The sequence below is a fragment of the Wolffia australiana genome, chromosome 1, assembly GCF_029677425.1.
Source record: "Wolffia australiana isolate 7733 chromosome 1, ASM2967742v1".
NCBI lineage: Eukaryota > Viridiplantae > Streptophyta > Magnoliopsida > Alismatales > Araceae > Wolffia > Wolffia australiana.
Genome location: NC_135835.1, coordinates 7485200 through 7505303, shown reverse-complemented (window position 1 = coordinate 7505303; position 20104 = coordinate 7485200). Strand labels below are relative to the sequence as shown.

Sequence of the window (20104 nt, the reverse complement as noted above, 5' to 3'; positions counted from 1 at the left end):
TGACGGTCCCCATTTGAGTCGGACCCGGGCGCCACCACCCGACTTGTTTGATCATCACCTGGGCGTTGCCGGCCTTTCTGTCGCCACCAGGTCGACCACCTCTGCAGTCAATCGCCACTGCCACATCGGACTAATCACGCCAATTCAGACTCGGCTTTGGTTCACCGCAACCTACCAGACCTCAGTCCCGCAGGTCACATCGTTCTCCCCCTATCGAGTATTATTATTTCTTTCAATATATTCTCACGTGCTCCACCGCCGGGTTAGTTATTACACAATTCCTGTTCCCTGGGTTTGGGGAGAGTATCATCCTTGACCGTCCAACCCTGCTTTTGTTGACGTGAATAGATAGTCTGATCGAGGATACCCGCGCCGTCGATGTTTATCGTTGATTTATCGGGTCATTGGGAGTCGGGTCATACGTGGCACGTACGGATCATTTCAAGGGTGTTCATCTTACTTCGGTTTCTGAATTGTGCTTCTCATCGTTTTCAATGAATTTGCATCAAAACTCATCATCCCTTGAATCCTTTTATTCGATTGATTATCTTGCCCTGTGTTGCAACGCGAGCCGTCGATCCAGGCTGTACGTGTTGCATCAATAAGTGATCCACTAACACGAGACACCAAGGACATCTCATGAGTGGACGGCTACATTTTGACTATGACTTATGAAGCTCTAATCATGGGATTCAAATAAGTTATGGATCAGATGTAGTAAGAAGCTTATGCAGATGATTGTGTAGTCAACACGAGATCGTCTGCCCTCGGTATAAGAGGAGGTTGACTCAAGGAAGAGAATGCGGAAAAATCCCAGGCCAGGGTAGTGACGATATTGGAGAAGGCGTTCTCCAATGATCCCCGTTACGCATCAGTACTAATCGAATGATGGATTAGGCCTTGACGATGATGGATTATAGATATACGGCAACCGAGGACTGATTGCGCAGGCGATCTGGTGGGCGGCGCAATCGACGGGGAATGATGGTGTGTCATCGCCATCGCATCCCAACTCTTGGGGGCCACGGGATGGCGGACAATCGTTAGCCCGACCGTTCTGGTCGGGGCACTCATTGATGTCAGTTTCGTGGTGTAAGGGTACCATCTGACCCGTCTTCCCGGGCGCCTGAATGAACACGTGTTCGCTTTGCCGGCTATGGTGATATCATGGTCATAGATCCAAGGGACCCAAGATGATACTTCCTACTTTCATATGAAGGGGGTCACAAAGGACGGTCTCATCATACTGATGTAACACAATGATTGGAGTTGACACTTCGTGTTAACTTCGGAAGGTATATTCTAAATGCAATGAGATGACGAGTCTTAATGTTTATGATTTGAGTAAATATTAACAAGAAATACGATGACCATTGTTGATTTGAGATGCAGAACAATTAGAGACACTAAAAGGGTTAGTCACGGTCAAGCTCCCAATGATCCAAGTGACCAGATCGAAGGGACCGACGTGATGGGGAACACTCTTTGTCCGTGAGCGTTCACGCCTTCATGAGAACGACACTAATCCGGAACCGTCAATAAGAATTAACTAACACAGTGCTCCGTGGCTAACTTAAATATTCATTCAATTCTCTCTAGGCAGAGGAACAGTTGTAACCGGCACTGAAAGAAGCAATTAACATTGTAAAATAAAGGGGAGATTGAAGGGATACATGTTATCCCAATGCACTGGAAGTAAAGAGTCGATGTTGATGTAGATCCAAGCACGTTGAGGCAATGCAGGAGTTCTTCAAAGAATATGGAAGGGCGTTGACAACCAGCGAAGGGTCTCGTAGAACGGAATATCAAGGGTATGGGCGAATCTTTAGATGGCACTGAAGAACATTGACCCGTCTATGCTGACTAGTGGTGGGGAATTATGAAATAGAACGACCGCGGAAACTTCCGTCGGCGTGACTGGTGGTCCGGCCGGTCGTGATGATGAGTAGAGAGTTGGCCTCTATTCAGCGTCCAAACTTCCAGTAAATTGGGAAGTAGATCTCAGAGAATCTTACCCCAATCACCCAAAATCAACACGGTAGTTGAAAACTAGGCGACAGAAGTCAATCCCGCCTAGATTATATTCAAAGTTATCGGCGACGGACTGAGTCGAGAGGAAAGTACCGTCCGAAAATGGCCAAACTGGGACAGAGAAATTTCAATAGATTGGGGAATTCGTTCGCCAAGATGAGGCAATCAATTCCCGTCGTTGTTCGCCCAGGTGACAAAGGGATAGCTTTCTGTCGATGTCTTCTACAGGCGCCGTTGAATATTCACGAACGTATAAGGAATCACTCCCTTTGAAAGGCAACAAACATGTGATTTATTCTCTTTTCTTCCAGAACAGACACCCCTTGAACCGATTAAACGTCGGAGCTGAATGCAGATTTCTTTAGCAGATGGATAGATTTCTTTAGCAGATGCTTACCATCACGATCTAGTGACGGTCAACTCCCAGTTAAGACAAGATTTTCTATCTTCTTCCTCTTCTCTCAATCATGAAACTCTTTTTTTTTCTTCTTCTGAATAATGAGCACAATAAAAAGACAATAACCGAAAGTACAATGAAGACAGAGACTTTAGATGCAAAACCAAGCAACTGGGATCCCCTTCTTCCACCATGGTGTCTTCTTCTTATTCAGAGTACAATCAAAATGAACAATCAAGGAGAAAGCCTATTGGGCTTTCCCCTTGAGAGGGATCTTTAGGGGGAGAAGAAGCCCAGCATGGATTTCTTCCCCCAAAAGATGACACTTAAACGTAATTAAAATAAAACACGCACGAGGGGAAGCCGGTGCTAACGTAGGAGGGCCCCCCCGATAATCAAAAGATGACAAAAGAAAGAAAAAACATAAAGATACACGATGCAAAGCGATAAGACGATGTCGGTTCTCAAGCTTGGTAGTGAAATTGTAGATTCTTCACGTCCGCTCAGGCTTCACGACATGGCTGGCGACGTATCGGGACGTGGTCGACTATATGGTCCTCCATCACGTACATACCCATCTTTAATGGGACGTGGCGTTGTTGCTTCACTAGCAACAACAAAGCGTCAATCCATGACATGCCATAAGGGGAGGAGGAGGAATGACCGCCAATCTGAGTCGGGATATCATCGCGTCGGATATGGCATTGACATAACTTCCACTATCCACTGTCAACTTACATGCTTTGTCGTTGACTGTGACATATGTGTAGAAAAGCGATGTCCATAGAATCGTGTCAGCCATCGGGGCTGTCCTCTATGTGACAAGCGCAGGGTTAACTTGCGACATAACGCCAGGTGGGACTACCTTACCACAAGTGCTTGGGTGGTTAGCAGCAATGCTAGCGATTCGCCGAATGCTAGGGCATGGAACGGGTCCCGCGGCCGTACTGGCATCTATTATCTAGATATACCCAACTCGTGGGTTGGGTGACTCGTACCGGTAAAGCGACGTCCTCATCTGTGCGATAATCGTCGTCATGTAATGGCTCCATTTCTCCGTTTTGGTCCTACTCGGCCTCTCCCGTATCGATCAGGAGGGCCGAAGACAGACATTGGCTAGCATGGTGCCCTTTTCCTTGGCACTTGAAGCATGTTATCGGTGCTTAGCTGACAGTCGTGCTACGGGCCGGTGTGTCTTTCGTGACGACCCGAGCGGGTGGGGCCGACCCCACTAAGGTGGCAGGGGTGCTTCTTTGCCCCCTAGTGTTCTGGGAAGCCTGAACAATCACGGGCGGTGTAGTTTGAGCGGGCGTGACTCGAGGCGCGGTGTGAGTGATATGCGGGGTGACCTCATCGCTGAGATGCTCCATATGCTCCACTAAGTGATAGGCTTCGTCAACCTGTGCAGGGTAGCACTTAAGCACCTCGTTGCGCAGGGTCGACCCTAGCTCGCGGGCAAATAGACCGATGATGATTCGCTGTCCTCCATGAATCGACACTGCATCCAACACTCCTCGAATGCCTCAATATATTCTGCCACAGAGAGCCAACCTTGCCTAAGATCGAGCCCCATGAGGAATAAAGACATCTGATATTGTCAAGGTACATAGTTGCTCCTCAACTTGTGCACCATATCGGCCTAGGATGTGATGGGCCGTCCTCATCACTTGGCGCTGACACACTCGTTCTCCCAGATGATCTTGGCTTGACCGCCAAGACGCCAAGTCTCATCTCCACATATTCGACGTACAACTCATCATCCATTCAGTACCATCGGAAGTAGGAGTTCATGTTTGACTCCCAATCGATGAACTCCTTGGGCTTCCTTGACCCCTCAAAAACGACGAGGTAGGCACACACACTCTTTTGGATCCGATCACGGTGCTCCTCTAATCGGTGCTCGTTATCATCTTGGCATCATTCGGGTGTCGGATAGTCTCCATGATGAGGGTCGACGCGTCATCGAGGCAGGGTCGGGCTGCGTTCCTGGTCATCCTAGTGTCAGGGATGACCGTCGCATGGTGCGCGGATGTGTGGTATCATGCGGTGGGTGTCGGGGAACCTCGTGAGGTTCCTTGTACTGACACTGATGGGGCTAGACGTAATCGTCACGGCGGGCTGGGAGGTCGGCTTTGCGCCTACAATCGTAGGTCCGAATGTGGTCGTCACGGAGGGCCAGTAGGTTGGCATCGTACTCACCATTATAGTGCCATACATGATCATCTCGGCGGGCGAGTCGGTTAGCCTCGTATCCTTGATCGTGGTGTTGAATGTGTTTATCTTGGTGGTCTGATAGGTCGGTCGCGTAACTGCGGTCATTGTGTCAGACGAGATCATTGCGGCGGGCCTGTTGAGCGGCCTAGTATTGTCCATCGTATTGCCAGACGTGTTCGTCTTGGCAGACCGGTAAGTCAGACTTGTACCCACAGTCGAAGTTGTCCCGTGGGTATCATCTATCCCAAGCACGGACGTCCTATGGACGTGTACGGGGTGTTGGGTAGGGCGTCGATCTTGAAGCTCCTCGTCTTGCCTTTGTTCATGCTCCATGTACTTGTCGTTGTCATAGGGACTTCTTGGATGTTTTGGGTGTCGCGCGACCCGAGGGGGGTCGCAGGCTGGCTCTAGAGCCATGGGCGCCGGTGCGGGGCGGATACTAGAGGTACCATGGGGAGTGCAGGCAACTGCTCCATGCGCTCTGCGACGGCAATTAACATGCGGACGTACGCTCCTCGCTATTCATACAGGTCCTCCCGGGGTAGGTGTTGTTGGTGCGATCTCCCTCGACCGAGTCCTGCTCCTTGGCCATGTGTGGTGGCGGCCTGGGGTGTGGCCTCGTCCATGGGTCTTTCCCGTGGGGGCAATGACTCGGCGTCGCCCTTTCCTCGTTGTCACTAGGTGACGAGACTCCTAGTGATCGTGGGGAACTATGAGGGGATCGCGGGGTTCCACGACGGGTGTGTGTGGGGCCACGTGGACCAGACGATCCGGCAGCACCCTCATCAGTGGGTGCGGTCCATCGGGGTTCCAAAGGAGGTGGTGAGGGGCCACCTTTGGGCATCCGAGGAGGGGATTCCGAGGGAGGCGTAGGGTTGCCTCTCTTGTTGGGCGATGGATCAACTCGTCGCGGGGAGGTAGAACCTCCGTGTTGAGCCCTCTGGTTCGATCGCGTCTCTATAGCCATTCTAGTCCTCGGGGTACCTAGATGGATTTTCGAAAAGATGATGCGATGCGGATGATGGCTATGCGGCATTAGAGACGTGCTGTGGGCAACCACAACCTAGCGTTGATACCAAGTTGATGCCTAACGTATCGGTACCTAGTCAATGCTCGGATGCCCAAATAGTGATGCCTGATGTTGTCAGCAACATCGTCTGATGGATAAATTCCCTAAATGGGTAACATAGCTACGATGATTTGAATGTGTCCTACGTGTCATTCTTGTAGGCCTCGACTTGATGGAGAGTGCCAAACTCGGAGCTCCAAATAAGTCACTCAAACCTCGTCGGAGGGACGACGGTGTCCACGGGCCAGACGGAGTCAATCTGTAGGGCTGGCACGTAACGGACGGTCTCGACCCGTACTGGTAAGACGCTCAAAATTTTTGTAGTTGTCTCTCAATTCTCTCTCACCTATCTAGCTCAAGCGCGGTGGAGCCAATACAAAAATATACTACAAGGAATAATGTAAGAAGCGGCGTGAAGACGCCGTACCTCATCGGCGTGTGGCTCGTTGAGCAAAATCTTCATCGATTGCGGCGACCGATGCGGGTTGCGAGTGGAGAGGCACCGGAGAGGATCAACGTGGTCGACTGGCGGCATGGCGCATGAGCAATTAGGAAGACCGAGATCGAGGGAGGAGGCAAAAGTGATCAGTGACCATGACGCGACTCGAGCAGCACTATACTTGACCGATGTGCGTCAATCAGTGGTGGTGGCAATGCATGTCGACAGGTGGCGGGGTAGGGAACCTCCCTATTAGGATTTGAACGGCCGAGTGCACTTGATCGCATGGCCGCTGGGTACCCAAGGCATGTGTTGGTCCGGGGAAGGCGTCAGGTGTCCTGCCACGGGGCTGGCCATTAGATGTCTGGCGGGCTTGTCAGGCACCTAGTCTCAATTTCGAGGCATCGGGTAACCAAGTGATTTGTCGAGTGCCAATTGCACGTCTGGGCATCAGGTTAAAGTCCGACTGTGTCGAATGCCCAGTCGCAAGCCGGGGTCATCAAGGATCCACCTGACTGATTGGTCGCGAGTCTGGTTGCCGATTGACCGTCCAGGCTTTGTCGGGCATCTGGATCCAAATCGGGGGCGCCGGGGACCAATGTGATTGAGTTGGGCATCCAACTTCGACTCGGGGTTGCCAGATGCTGACCTGACTAAATCGGACACCAGAATTCAAATCGGGGGGAGGGGAGGGGGTCATCAAATTCCAACCTGAATGAATCGGCGTCCAAATTTGAATCGGGGGTTGTCCGGTGCGACCTGTTGGTCATCCTTATTCCACGATGGCGTGGCGTCCATTTGGGGGGCAACACTAAAGACTGGCCGGAGGCGATCATGCCCCGTTGATTCTAGAAGATGGGGGGGGTTGACGGAGGATGCTTGATCGAGTCAGGAAATCTTTCCTAGCGCCTTTAACCCAAGCCTTCCTCTTCTCTTCCTTCTTCTCCCCCTCCTATTCTCTCCTTTCTTTCTAATCGAGGGGTGGAGACCAAGCAATGATAAAACAAATTCACAACTATTACCTGGTCTGAGTCTTCTCCTAGGGCGCCCCTCTTCCATTATAAGGGGAGGTTAATGGGCCCTAGGAGGATCCATAAGGTGGTGGGGGGGGTGAATATCAAATGTACCTTTTGGGGAACTCGTTCCACTCTTGACCTTGCTGCTCAGAGATTGTTCTGAAGCCATTCACGCGTTCGGCATCTAGAAGTATCCTCGCGATAACTCGGCGCTTGGATCTCCATGTCTTCTTCTTCAACTCTTATTGAAAATCTAGAAGATCTTCTCACCATGAAGACACTCTCCTTGATGAGTGGATAAGAGAGTGGAGAAATTGAGGGGCCCCCAAATCAGGCTTGCATGGGTGCTTAAAATGAGACCTTTTTCCCTCTTTATATTTCAATTAAGGTTTTTCTCAAAAAACATACGAAGTGAAATATATCCTCTGATGGCGCACGTCATATCGACCAGTCGAAGGCATCATCCGAGCCACCGCCATCGTCATCGACTGCCCGCCTATTCGCGTCCAGCCGACCGGCATGCCAAGGCACCAACGAAGACACCCGACGCCGACAACCCAGGTGAATTATGCTCATTTTATTCATGTTGTGATTTCTCTCGTCTTCTTCATTAGTTGTGTTTCATGTTTCCCTGACTTGTCGGGTCGCCTTCGTCGAGTCGCGATTCAGTCACATGAGATTTTGGGGAAGACAACCCCGTTCCCCTCCTTCCATTCATATGGAACAAACTGTTTCAAACTCACCATAACATTGGTTGGCTTTGCAAGACACAAAAAGTTCCTGAAGTTATTCTTTTGTTTTTCCTTCTTGATTTTCTTCTAGTTTATTACAAATTCACAATCATAGATGAAATGCACACGGTTTTGGAGAGGTTATTTTGGGAGAGCACTATCACAGTTCAAAAGTGCATTTGAAGACTCAAAAAAAATTAAGTTATAAAATCATAGGATTATTGTTCAGACTTTTAACTCTTGAGATTAAACTCTTATTAGACATCCTTGCTAATTTGATCTTCATGATCTTTCTTCCCACGTGAAGAGCAAGATCAAGAAGTTCTAAATCCATTACCATTTTATTTTTAAATTAGGCCTCAATTTTCCAAAGAGAACCAAGCTCTACATTCTTCTCATCATTCTACTTCTCACCTCCGTTGAATAAATTTCCAAGAGGAGGTTTATGTGAGCTTAGATTACTTATCTTATTCCACACTCTATATCTAATCCTCGAGCACTATCTTCCCTCTATAAACTTCTCTCCTACATACGGATCCACCCCTTTCACATTCTATACTTTCATAATTTTGAAAAAGGGAAAATTAAAAATATTATTGCGTAAAGCAATTTTATAAATATTTAAAATTTCCAAGTTTTTTCTTATCAAGTAATGCAATGCTTTAAAACATGATGACGTAATTGGATTGATTCTCAATGAAACTCCATACTGACCGGCCATATATTTATGGTATCCCTGAATTAATGTTTATTACAGGTTTGCATCACCTTTATGAGGCTTAAAGTAATATTTAGTTTAAGAGACTATCACTACATTTATCACTTAATCAGCAATCAATACATATTTTAGTGGAATATCCATTACATATGAGTCAACTAAAGAATCAATAAATATAATGAAATGAGTTCCGAATTATTATAATCAGAGTTCAGATAAAAATGAATTTTATTTATTAAAATGGTTAATTAAATGACCAGTATATAGTGTTGAAATATATTTTCCAATGAACTTATTTGAATGGTCAAAGAATGAACAAATTTAGATTTATCTGTAAGCAAGGGAATTTAACTATAACTGAATCTATAAAGCTTGATGTCAGCCATAGTTAATATAAATATCAAATATTTGAGAACTATATCATATAACTTGTCTAATTATACAAATACTAAACTTTGAAATAGCAGAAAAATCAAAATCACCAAATATTTTAAAATTTTACTTAAATTAAATTCTACACACATTATGATTCTCAAATCAATGATGGGATTTATTTGGCATCAGAATTCACACTCGAATCGAACTGACCAAGTAGTTGTTATGTTAGGCTATCGTTTTCTTGAATCCATGGAGAAAGACATTAATTTATCAATAAGATCAATTATCTCATTACTTAACCTGTATATAATGACTCTAGTTTAAGATTGAAGTTTTTACATACAAGTAAATGCTCAATATCCACGTGGGATTACAAACTTGATCGTGATCAAATGCTTTTTGGAGAAAACTCACATAAAAATAATAAATAGGCTGAGGCAAAAGATATGGCAATATTTATCGAATGATAAATTGAAGTACCAATAACAAACGTTCACAGATTCCCTGACGTATGATAGGATAATATACTGGACCCAAATCAGAAAACCTCATCGTTATCAAATCTATCATATTGGGTGAAGACAGTAGTATTAGAAGGATCGAACAGCTCTCTATGGAAGCACATACTGATAGAGTTCGATTTTTTTTTTGCTTCTAACATTCTTTCACGCTCTATATCTTTTCGCTTTGTCAAGGCACCAAGGGTTAAATATGCAAACCCTCTTCATTACGATACTCGTACTGTATGTGGTCTTGCGACCTGGACTGGGCTAATGCATTATTCTTTTTCTCTCACATTTAACCGACAAACTCTTATGTTTTCGGGAGATTCTTCTTTCCAAATGACATTCAAATATTACACAAAAGTAAAATACTTTTAAATCAATGGTGGATCTCGAAGGCGTCATCAAAATTATTCCCATTTCCGTGAACTCCAAATTGCTGACATCTATCCAAAGTCTTGAGCGTATGAGCGTTTCGGTTGGTAACTTTCCTGAAGGGCAGTCAAAAGTGCATTCCGTCCCATCACACGACTCTAAATATCAAATCTTTTCTCATGTGCGCTATCGTAAGATTTTCTAGAATATAAGTTTTTTTTTTTCACCTCTCTCTCATTCTCTCTCCCCTTGTGCAGGTCGCCACACTAATCTATAAGTCTAGTGCACGCAAAACTTTACACGCAATCTAAGTACCAGGCCTAGCGTGAGCCTGGGCCCTAAAGTCCTTTCTCTGTCCTTGTGTTCATATATTTAATTCCCTCTCTTCCAGATTCACTGACGCACGGGGAACTCTGGCTTCCGTCGGCTTCTATCCCGCCCTTCGTAGGGCAACCTCTAGACGCTTGGACCGGTGGAGAGAACACGAGTGCCTATGATTTACAGTCTACTGTTTGTCGTCACCCTCTCTCTCCATCTCTCTCTTTATCACTTCTGCGTTGCGCATCATTTACTAGTCTCCACTATATTTAATGGCATGCGGGCCCCGTAGTGGATGCTGATGGCTCCATTCATGACAGGTGCGCTACGTACAACGTGTCCGCACTGTTTTAGATGCATAGATGATACTGTCCATCTTCTCTCTCCTCTTTCTCTCTCCCTGAATGGTAATTTACTTCTACCTTCCCCTCAAAGGTCAGTTGTGAATGGGCGGCTTTCTCTTCGCCGGAGCGTAGTCCATCACTTCGACGTCGACGATGGCAGGGTCCACATCCGGAGGCGAATTGAGCTCTTCAACTGCGGCGGCGGCCGCAGCGTGTTCAACTCTTTTCGAGCTCTGCATCTTCTTTAACATCTCGGCCTTGAGGTGAGCACCGTTTCCTTAGAAGTTTAGAAACATTTCAAAGATGTCCATGAGAGATGATCTCCATTGACGATTTTCTCAGATGGAAAGAGTTCTACAGTATCTCACCTGAACTGAGAGATTTATCTTCCCCCAGAACCCTTTCTTGTCTCTGGTTTAAACTCCTATCCTGGAACCCATTAAGATGCTTCATCATCAATCTATCCTCATCGACATAATAAAAGAAGAAGAGTCATCACATGGGCACACAGAACCAACCTGCGCCTTCCTCTGCGATCTGTATTTTTTCCCTTCGTTGGTCCTCCGCCCTGTGTTACAAATGATGAGAGAGAAACACAGAGAGAGAGAGAAGAAGAAAGGGCATAGACAGAAGAGGACCAGAGAAGATCTCCATAACCATACATACCTGGACCAGCGGCAATCACCAGAGGCACAATCAACAGGAGCAGCAGGACCAAAGCCGATGATTTTTTCCCCATGGAGAATGATACTGATTTCAAGGGGTGAGGGGGGGGAGAGAGAGAGAGAGAGATAATGCCCTCATCATTCCGCTGCTCGAGTATAAATACAAGAATAAGACACACGTACCTTAATACATCACGTCGCCTAATTTTCACTGTATCTCTCAGGCTTTCAGGACCAGTGGAAGCGAAGTGAAGATGCCGCAGTTATTACAGTGTCCGGCCATGCAAAAAACGGGATGGCGAGCGACGGGACGGGACGTGCAGGGCAACGTCGAAGTCAACGTCTGGGCCAATCAGAAAAGCAATTGACATGGCCGCGACGCTGCCACACCATCTAATTTCGCTGGCAAGAAAGACAAGTTAGGTGAAGACCGTGCGAGGGTAAACAACTTCCGCCCCACCAGACCTCCAATGTTCGCCTGCCCTTTAGCATATAGGCAGGGGTTTCCATCTCAGGAATAGCCGTGGATGGCGCGAACGACCTTTGATGACAATTATTAGCACACTCAATCTTACTTCTGGAGAAAACATCTACATATGAACGCTTTGCTTTCAAAAATCTTACCTTGAGCATCTCCAGGTATGTATATAGGTTGGGGTTCCCATATCCGGAGTAGCCGTTGACCATGCGAACAACCTTTGGATGACTATAATTGGCGCATTCAATATTACGTTGGACAAACATTTATGAATGAAATTTCGCATTGAAATCACCGTCGGATGGACTCGACGACAGGACTCCTCTCCTTTCTTTCAACGCCCATGTGTCGTTCTGCGTCGCATTCAATGTGTCTAGGATGTGGGCCCTGCTGTTCATGCGTTCTTATCGTGCCACCGTTGATGCAGGGCGAACGACCCATAAACAGTTCACTCTCGTCGGTCTCCTTGGTCCGGCGGAGTACGCTTCTCCATCTGTATTTTTGCCAACTGAGAAGCCACCCGTCGAGTTTAATAGATGATGCGGATCTCGTCTTTTCTGGATTGTTGGCCGCACTTCTTCTATTTTTGTTGTGAGATGAGATTGACTGTGATGAATAGATGAAAATGTCTCAATCTTAGTATCGTCTTTTTCTGGATTGTTGGACGCGCTTCTTCTAAGTCTGTTGTGAGATGAGATTGACGGTGATCAATAGATGAAAATGTCTCAATCTTAATATCGTCTTTTTCTGGATTGTTGGATGCGCTTCTTCCAAGTCTGTTGTGAGATGAGATTGAGGGTGATCAATAGATGAAAATGTCTCAATCTTAATATCGTCTTTTTCTGGATTGTTGGATGCGCTTCTTCCAAGTCTGTTGTGAGATGAGATTGAGGGTGATCAATAGATGAAAATGTCTCATTCTTAGTATCGTTTTTTTCTGGACTGTTGACCGCTTTTCATCCACGTCTGTTGTGGGAAATGATTGAATGTTGATTAAGGTTCTCCATCTAAGTATCGTCCTTTTTCTGGATTGTTGCCCACGCTTCATCTATGTCTGTTGTGAGACGAGATCGCAGGATTATGAATCGTCTCAGTCTATGAATCGTCTTAGTCTATGAATCTCCATCTAAGTATCGTCTTAGTCTATGAATCGTCCTCTCCTGGATTATTGTCTACACTTCATATACGTCTGATGTGGGTGGGATTGAACGTTGATAAATAGACGAAAGGATCTCTATCAAAGTGTCGTCATTTCCTGGGTTGTTGACAGCGCTTCATGTATGTCTGATGTGGGATGCTATTCAACGATGATAAAGAGATGAAAGTATCTCAATCAACTGGTCTCGATCGAATCCCTGTCGCGTGACTCCGAAGCGCTGGCACGGCGATGGCTCAGACCTTGCCGCCAAATGCCACCGCTACCACGTCCTTACAAATAACGTAAAGACAAAGACCATAGTGTAGAACCTTCCCCGGCGCATGGTGCGTGATACGAATTTTCATTCTCCATTCCGAGTCTTCCGTCTCCTGAGGATGTCGTTTCTGTCTGTCCGTTTAATTAACTATCTACGTACCCCTATATCCATCTATATATTTGTATTTTTCATAGATATCAGCTTTAAATATACATTGTCTGGCCCGCACATGGCTGGCAAAAAAGACATAAAAAAGTAGGACATGGAAGGCATTTGTGATCAAGCGGAGAAGTCGCCAGCATATAGCATGTTGAAGACAGCAATGTCCAGTTGGAGAAAGTTTCGTTGATGAGGGTCCTTGTGTTTCCGTGCTGCTTGATTTTAGATGGGTTAATCGCTGTCTTCAACTGTATTACCTCGAGAACGCATAAACATTCTGCATTTTAACTGGAATTTCGACATAGTTCTCAATACTGCGCTAAAAAATGTGTCGAGATCATTGAGGAAATATCGCTGCAAGAATGTATGGGTTAAGAATCTTTCGAACACAAATAAATAAAAGGTACAATTGTGGAAGTAACTTTCAGTCCCGCTTACTGTAAATGGTCGAGGTGATTATAGAAGAATCACTAGCAAACTACTTCACGGGCTATAACGGACTAGCAAACTTTCGATATCGAAGAAATTCAATAAACGATATGTCACATTTAGTCTCAAAATCTTCCTTATCCAACTCGATCTTTTTTACCTATCTACGCATCCTTCTATGTCCAATCTATCTTTCGGCCTTTTTAAACTTTATGGGGTTTCTTTAAGATATTCATTTTTGCACAGACTTTCATGTGTCATTGTATTAATAAATCGTGTGATCCATCTTTTTTGGAATTTTTTTTGCCCATGAAGTCTTGTCGACCAACTTCACGTTTGACCACTCATCCTGAATTGCTCCCAACACAGCACGCTTACCTTCAGAGTTCTCATCTTGTAGTATTCTATCTGACAAAACAAACGGATTATGCATGTATGAATGCATGCATGCAAGTATATATGTATCCATCCATGCATGCATGCATGTATCTATGCATCCATGCATGTATGCATGTATCTATGTATGTTGTATGTATGTATGCATGTATGTATGTTGTATGTATGTATGCATGTATGCATGTATGTATGTTCTATGTAAGCATGCATGCATGCATGCATGAAAGCATGTATCCATGTATGTATGTATGTATGTATGTATGTATGTATGTATTATGTATGTATGTATGTATGTATGTATGTATGTATGTATGTATGTATGTATGCATGCATGCATGTATGTATGTATGCATGTATTTTTACTTTGTTCCTATTTTTAAGATGAGCTTTCGCTTGGTTTGTGGTTGTTTATGTTCTTTTCCTGCTTCTTCCTTGATGGCAGTTCCCAGTTCCCTTTTCCTCTAGTTATGACTCTTGTGAAGATGCATTTTTTTCTGGTTCACCAATCCACCTTCTCGCGGTCACGTAGCCTAACTAGAAAATGATATGTAAAGGTGAGGCCAAATTTTGTCCAGTATTTCTATGTAAATGAGTACACTTTTGTAGCTTTTAAAACTTTGGATAAATATGAATGCATGGTAGTGTAGAAATTTATGTTCACTTGGGAAAAGAATTACAATTTTTTTTAAATATCGTTATGGTAGCATAATTTAGTATTACATCAAAAGGTAAAGGCTATAGAGAGTGGGTTAAGTCAGTCATTGAAGGAGAGAACAAAAGACTACCTAGGGTCTTTTGGCGAGAAGCCTGCATTTTTTCATCTAATTGGTAAAGCATGATCTGCATCAAATGATCACTCATTTTGTATTCATGTCTCCCCCCCCCCCCCACACACTTCAGTTCTAGAAGCTACAGTCCTTGAGGAAGATATAGCTTCACTCTTTGTTCTTATGAGTTGGGCATCTTACTGATGATCAAATGCAAACATTTTTCCATTTTGCAGCTTGCTCTTATAAACCTTTTCTACCTTGTTAATGGCATGTTGATGTCTTTTTTTGACTATTACTTTTAATTTCGACAGTTGTTTGATTTTACTATTTAGAATCAGAAAAAACATATCTTTGTACTTGATTATTGAGTTCCCTTTTCCTCTCTTCAAGATTAATTGTTGTTTTTTAATTTGAAAATCAACATTGTTTTTCCCAGTTTCTGATTTCCGACTTTGGTTCTCTCATTTGTTGACAGTTGTTCTGATCAAAGCTGTAGTGCCAGAAGCTTACACCATGGGTTTACTTTGGTGCAGAACATGTTCTACTTCCTTGAGTGATGTGTACCTTTGAATCCCAAAATCAAACATATGAGACCCGATCTTATCTCACTTCTTCCATTATAACTATTTCCAGCTTAATGGGTCCTTACATACTAAATTTGAAATTCACGATATGCTATAAAATAATATCTTATATGTCTTCGTCACTTTTGATCTATAAAATATGGATGTCATATTTTTTGATGTCTCACGATGCCATGTTTTGTCGTTGCCCTTTAAAGTTTACGTAAAAGGAGATACTTCACCTTATGGCAGAGCATATAATGATAGTGTTATAATAAACATATATGCATTGTATTTTTTACGTATGCAAGTAAGACTTTGTGCAAGGAAATAATATGTAAAGCAAAGAATATGTGCAAGGGAAGTTTTCGCCGGTATTGCCTGCCATTATATATTGAAATCACTTGCTCCCTTATGCCCTTCTCTATATGCTCTTTTTGGTGCTAGGGGGAAGATTGTTGACCCTGCAAAAAATCTTATGTATATTTCAATTTAGTTTTTGTGATGAGCCTCCAAACAAAGAATTTAACTATATGGAGAATTGTAGGTCATCAAGCTTGTAAGTCATTGGGCTGGTAGGCTGTTTTGGGCAAAAATGTTGTCTAGCAAATTTCATGGAGACTTGGCCCTCAGTGGTAAGGCTCCAAGTTGCTTGATCAAAGAAATAATATTGGCATTGAGCCCACATTGATCAAGTAGTTCTTCCCAATTATGTTTCAGAAGCATTTGAACTATAGGGTTTTGATCTTGGGTGTGAATCTTTGGTACCAAGGCTAAGCATACGAGGCCTGTGAATTTAATATTCCATGCTTTGATATTGCCTTTTACCCACAGATCATCTAAGTACTTCTTGCATCCCTTGCCACGCTATATATAGCATTAGTTTAAATGGCTAAGAAATGACATGGGGGGTTGAATTAGGTTCTCTATCAGTATCATATTTTTCTTAGTTAAGTAACCTAGGATTTTTTAGACAACTAGGAAATGAGGTATGGGAAATGGGAGAAAGTTTTTTTTTAGAAAACTAAGGCTAATTCCAATGTTTTTCAGGGTATCCATCACAGGGTGATGATGTGCCCTAACCGTGTCTGTGTGAATGCCCTCAAGCAAATCTATTGGAAATAGGGTTCAACAAGGATATCAAATATATTGGATGGCGAAGCTCTATATTCCTTGACCCCCAAAGTCTTCCATAGAGCATCGATGCTTCATCTACTTCAACTTGGCCCCTCAAGCCTTTTCTACTATGACCCCAAAAGCATTCTTCTTCCGCCCCCCCAAACCTTAACCTGACTTACCACAACTATAGAACAAGATTAATCAAATTGTAAACGGTATATATATTTATCCTCAACAAAAATTAGTATATAATCAGTCTCTTCAAATAATATTCAAGATACGACATAATTAATGCATTAAAATATTATTATTCTTTTAGATCAGAAATTTGTTAATTCAAATATAAAATTAGTGATTTTAATTATGACATCCTGAAATCCTTGTTTGCAGTTGCTTTTGTTTGTAGTCCTCTTCTCCTCCATGTTTCTATTTCGATGAATTTTGCTGATTTTCATTTGACCTTTGGTGCTTAAACCTAAAATATATTCTTAACTCTTTCACCAAATTGTACAATTCTAAGTTGTATCAATTTTGGACACGATTATAAATAAATTTTATTGTAGTCAAAATATTGAGACTCAAATTGAATTGATCTCTCGAAGTCAATCTGTCGACGCTGTATTTAACTACCTGATTCCTCCATGTCAAAGTTCAAACCCTTGCATATTTTTTAAAACTCCACTCAAAGATGAGGATCCAAGTTCTATGGATTTGTATGAATGTTAACAACTAATTATAAATTCAACAAAATATCAAACTCAACTTAAAACTTGTATTAAATATATCAAACTTATCACAAGGTTAGAGGGCGTGCAAATTTAATTGCTAGCTTTCTTTCTTTATTTTCAATCTTGAATTACCCTACACCAAAGACTATGATTCCAAATCATTTGGACTAGGATTGATGCTAGAAGCAAATATCCTTTTGATGAATTGCTGAAATCTACTTAATTCCTCCTCATATTCTAATGAAATATCTCTCTTGCATTTGGATTGCAGTTTTTAGAGAGCAAGGAGAAAAGGAGATTGAAATTAGGGCTCAAAACTGTACTTATGGACTTATAAATCCAAAAGGGCATATTGGTAATTTATAAAGAGTCCAACAGTCATATCTATTTATAACGATTAGACAATATGAAATATTGATCTTCTTAACTATTAATTTTATATTACTATTTTCTATAATTTCAAAACACCTCTCGAGTATTACAAGTAAAAGCTACCTGTTATGCCAAAAGCCTCGGCTTTAAAAATCTGAAAAATTCAGTTATTTTTAATACATAATTTCCTCAAGACATCACCTTTGGATAGTAATATCTTCATATGTTTAACATGCATTCAATCATCAATAAATGTAGTATTCGTGAATTTGACGAAGTCATTAGACTAGTCAAATGAGGTCATATCCACGCAAATATTTGATTAGTGTCAGAGTATAGGTTTAGCTTCACTGTCATAGAAAACTCAAGTCTGTGATTGGTAATTTGGCTTGTTAACCATATGGTCAAACTTAGTTGTGTTTTAATATAACTAAGGAATTAATTCTGTCTTCACTCACAACCATTCCACTTGTTTATCGAGGATCAATGTGCTTGATCACAACCCCTATTAAGGAAGTCGGTACTTTTGACATTGATAAAAATATAAATTAAAACATTTTACTAAAAGCCTTTAGGATTAATCTTTATTTAGGTTTCTTTTTCATTTTGGTGCAACGAATGAACACAGAGTAGTTTCTCAGATCCCATATTTTTCATTCAGTATATTAGAAGATATGGGCACTTTATGATGAAAGAACCAGGATCTCTTCATTCAGAAAATATCCATAGTATCCTCAACATCCCATACACCAAGACCATATTCCTCTAGTCAGTAATATAGAATCTTCCAAGTAACTTAGTGTCTCTTTTCTTCCCGCTCCCATGTTTCCCCAAAGAATGTTTGCCATGATCTTGTTAATGGCTGATCTTGTCTTAAGTTAAAAATCATAGACTGAGAAAATATGGACAAATAAACTCGAGAGAACATGCTTGATGAGCGTTAGCCATCCTACAGGTGATAGTAGTTTCCCTTTCTAGCCATCAAGTTTTTTATGATTTTTTCTAAAATAGCACCAAAATAGATAGCTTTACTTTGTCTAGTAAATATTGGACAACCTATTTAACAAAAAGGGAAAGACCCAAGGAAAACGCTGTAACCTTCCTGATATGTTTTTTTCCTTTGCAATAGAGTTTTGCTGGATACAAAAACATTACATTTGGATTTATTAATGCTTTGTAATTTACTTACAAAGGATTAATAAATAATGCCATCATACCTTTAAGTGAGGAAATCATTGCATCGACGAAGATGATTGTCTCATCAGAAAATAAACTGTGGGAAATTCTAGGAGCTCTAAATTTGGTGTAGTACGAGAATACATGAGCTGATGTCTGATGTTCAGCAATATTTCTACTCAAAACTTCTGCAGGTAAGAGAATGAGACTAGGGGAATCATAATAACCTTGTCTTAACCCTCATGACACTATAAAAAGCAGGGTAAATTTCCCATCTGAAGTTATGGAAAATGGTTCATCTCAATATTTTCTTTAATCATGTTTAACAAATCAGAGGTAAATTCAAAAATTTTGAAAAAAGATAAGGAAATATCGTTCCACCTGATCATAGGTTTTCTCCAAGCCCAATTGTTGCAACATGAAGGATGTCAGGATCGAACGGCTCGTGTTACACCACAAGGAAGGTGGGGACTTCATGTTATGAATCTGTGATGAATTATACGGGTGTAATGCAAATGGTAACTCGTCGATAAAATTGATGAGAAGTAATTCACCCAACAAACACGGAGTCACGGTAAGCAGGACCTTTGAATGCCACTAGGCTCCCGATGACCCAGACTTCAAGTTGAAGGCCGACATTGCGAGCACGACTAGTGCTGTTAGTGTGCACACTCTCGATGGACATACCGATTGAAATCCTAGTTTTCAGAATGTGGGTCCTATCTGTCACTATCCTAACCCTGACCGTGCAAAATGTTCGGAGGCACTCAAAGAAATTATGCAACGCTGAAATGGAGATTATGAGAGTACCTAGCGGCCAAGCACGAGCAACACCTAACTCGACAGTGTTGGTATCCGCTTGGTGCAGATAGGCGAGACCATAGTGCGAGTAGGTGCAACGACGCAGGTAGGCGCAGCCGCGCAGGTAGGCACGGTGGCATGGCTAGGAGCAACAGCACAGCTAGGCTCGGCGGAGGGGATAGGCACGTGATTCCAGACGTCGTCGGGGACATCTTCTGGTTGACACTGAATATGATGGTTTGGTGCCGATAAGTGATGATTGTATCGAACGTCGACGGTATCGTCGTCTGATAGATGAACCCTAACGGGTCGATGTAATTATGATGCGCAAATAAATGTCCTACGTGTCATACATGCAGGCTCCGACTCGAGGGAAGCGCTGAGTTCCAAGCTTGGACGGGGTCACCGGGTGACGACGACGATGGCCTCTTGAACCTCCTTGGAGTGACAAAGGCATCTACGGCCGAACAAAATCTATCCATAGGGCTCGCACGTAACGG

The 20104-nt window shown here is 43.0% G+C and overlaps 1 protein-coding gene across 1 annotated transcript; it reads right to left on the bottom strand.

Moving 5' to 3' along the window:
* Positions 1–10428: 10428 nt before the first annotated feature.
* Positions 10429–11356, bottom strand: LOC144704135 (uncharacterized). Its single transcript, XM_078576400.1, has 4 exons — positions 11200–11356; positions 11052–11101; positions 10902–10962; positions 10429–10810 (listed from the first exon to the last, which is right to left on the bottom strand). Exons 1-4 carry the CDS (start codon positions 11270–11272, stop codon positions 10626–10628), a joined length of 369 nt encoding a protein of 122 aa, XP_078432526.1. The 5' UTR covers positions 11273–11356; the 3' UTR covers positions 10429–10625.
* Positions 11357–20104: the final 8748 nt, after the last annotated feature.

What these genes read in the sequence shown, in the direction of transcription:
- LOC144704135 (XM_078576400.1), bottom strand. Translation starts at nt 11,272, where the DNA reads ATGGGGAAAAAATCATCGGCTTTGGTCCTGCTGCTCCTGTTGATTGTG. An exon ending in GATCGCAGAGGAAGGCGCAG is followed by an intron (nt 10,963 to 11,051) that starts GTTGGTTCTGTG and finishes AATGGGTTCCAG; the next exon opens with GATAGGAGTTTAAACCAGAG. An exon ending in AGATAAATCTCTCAGTTCAG is followed by an intron (nt 10,811 to 10,901) that starts GTGAGATACTGT and finishes TAAACTTCTAAG; the next exon opens with GAAACGGTGCTCACCTCAAG.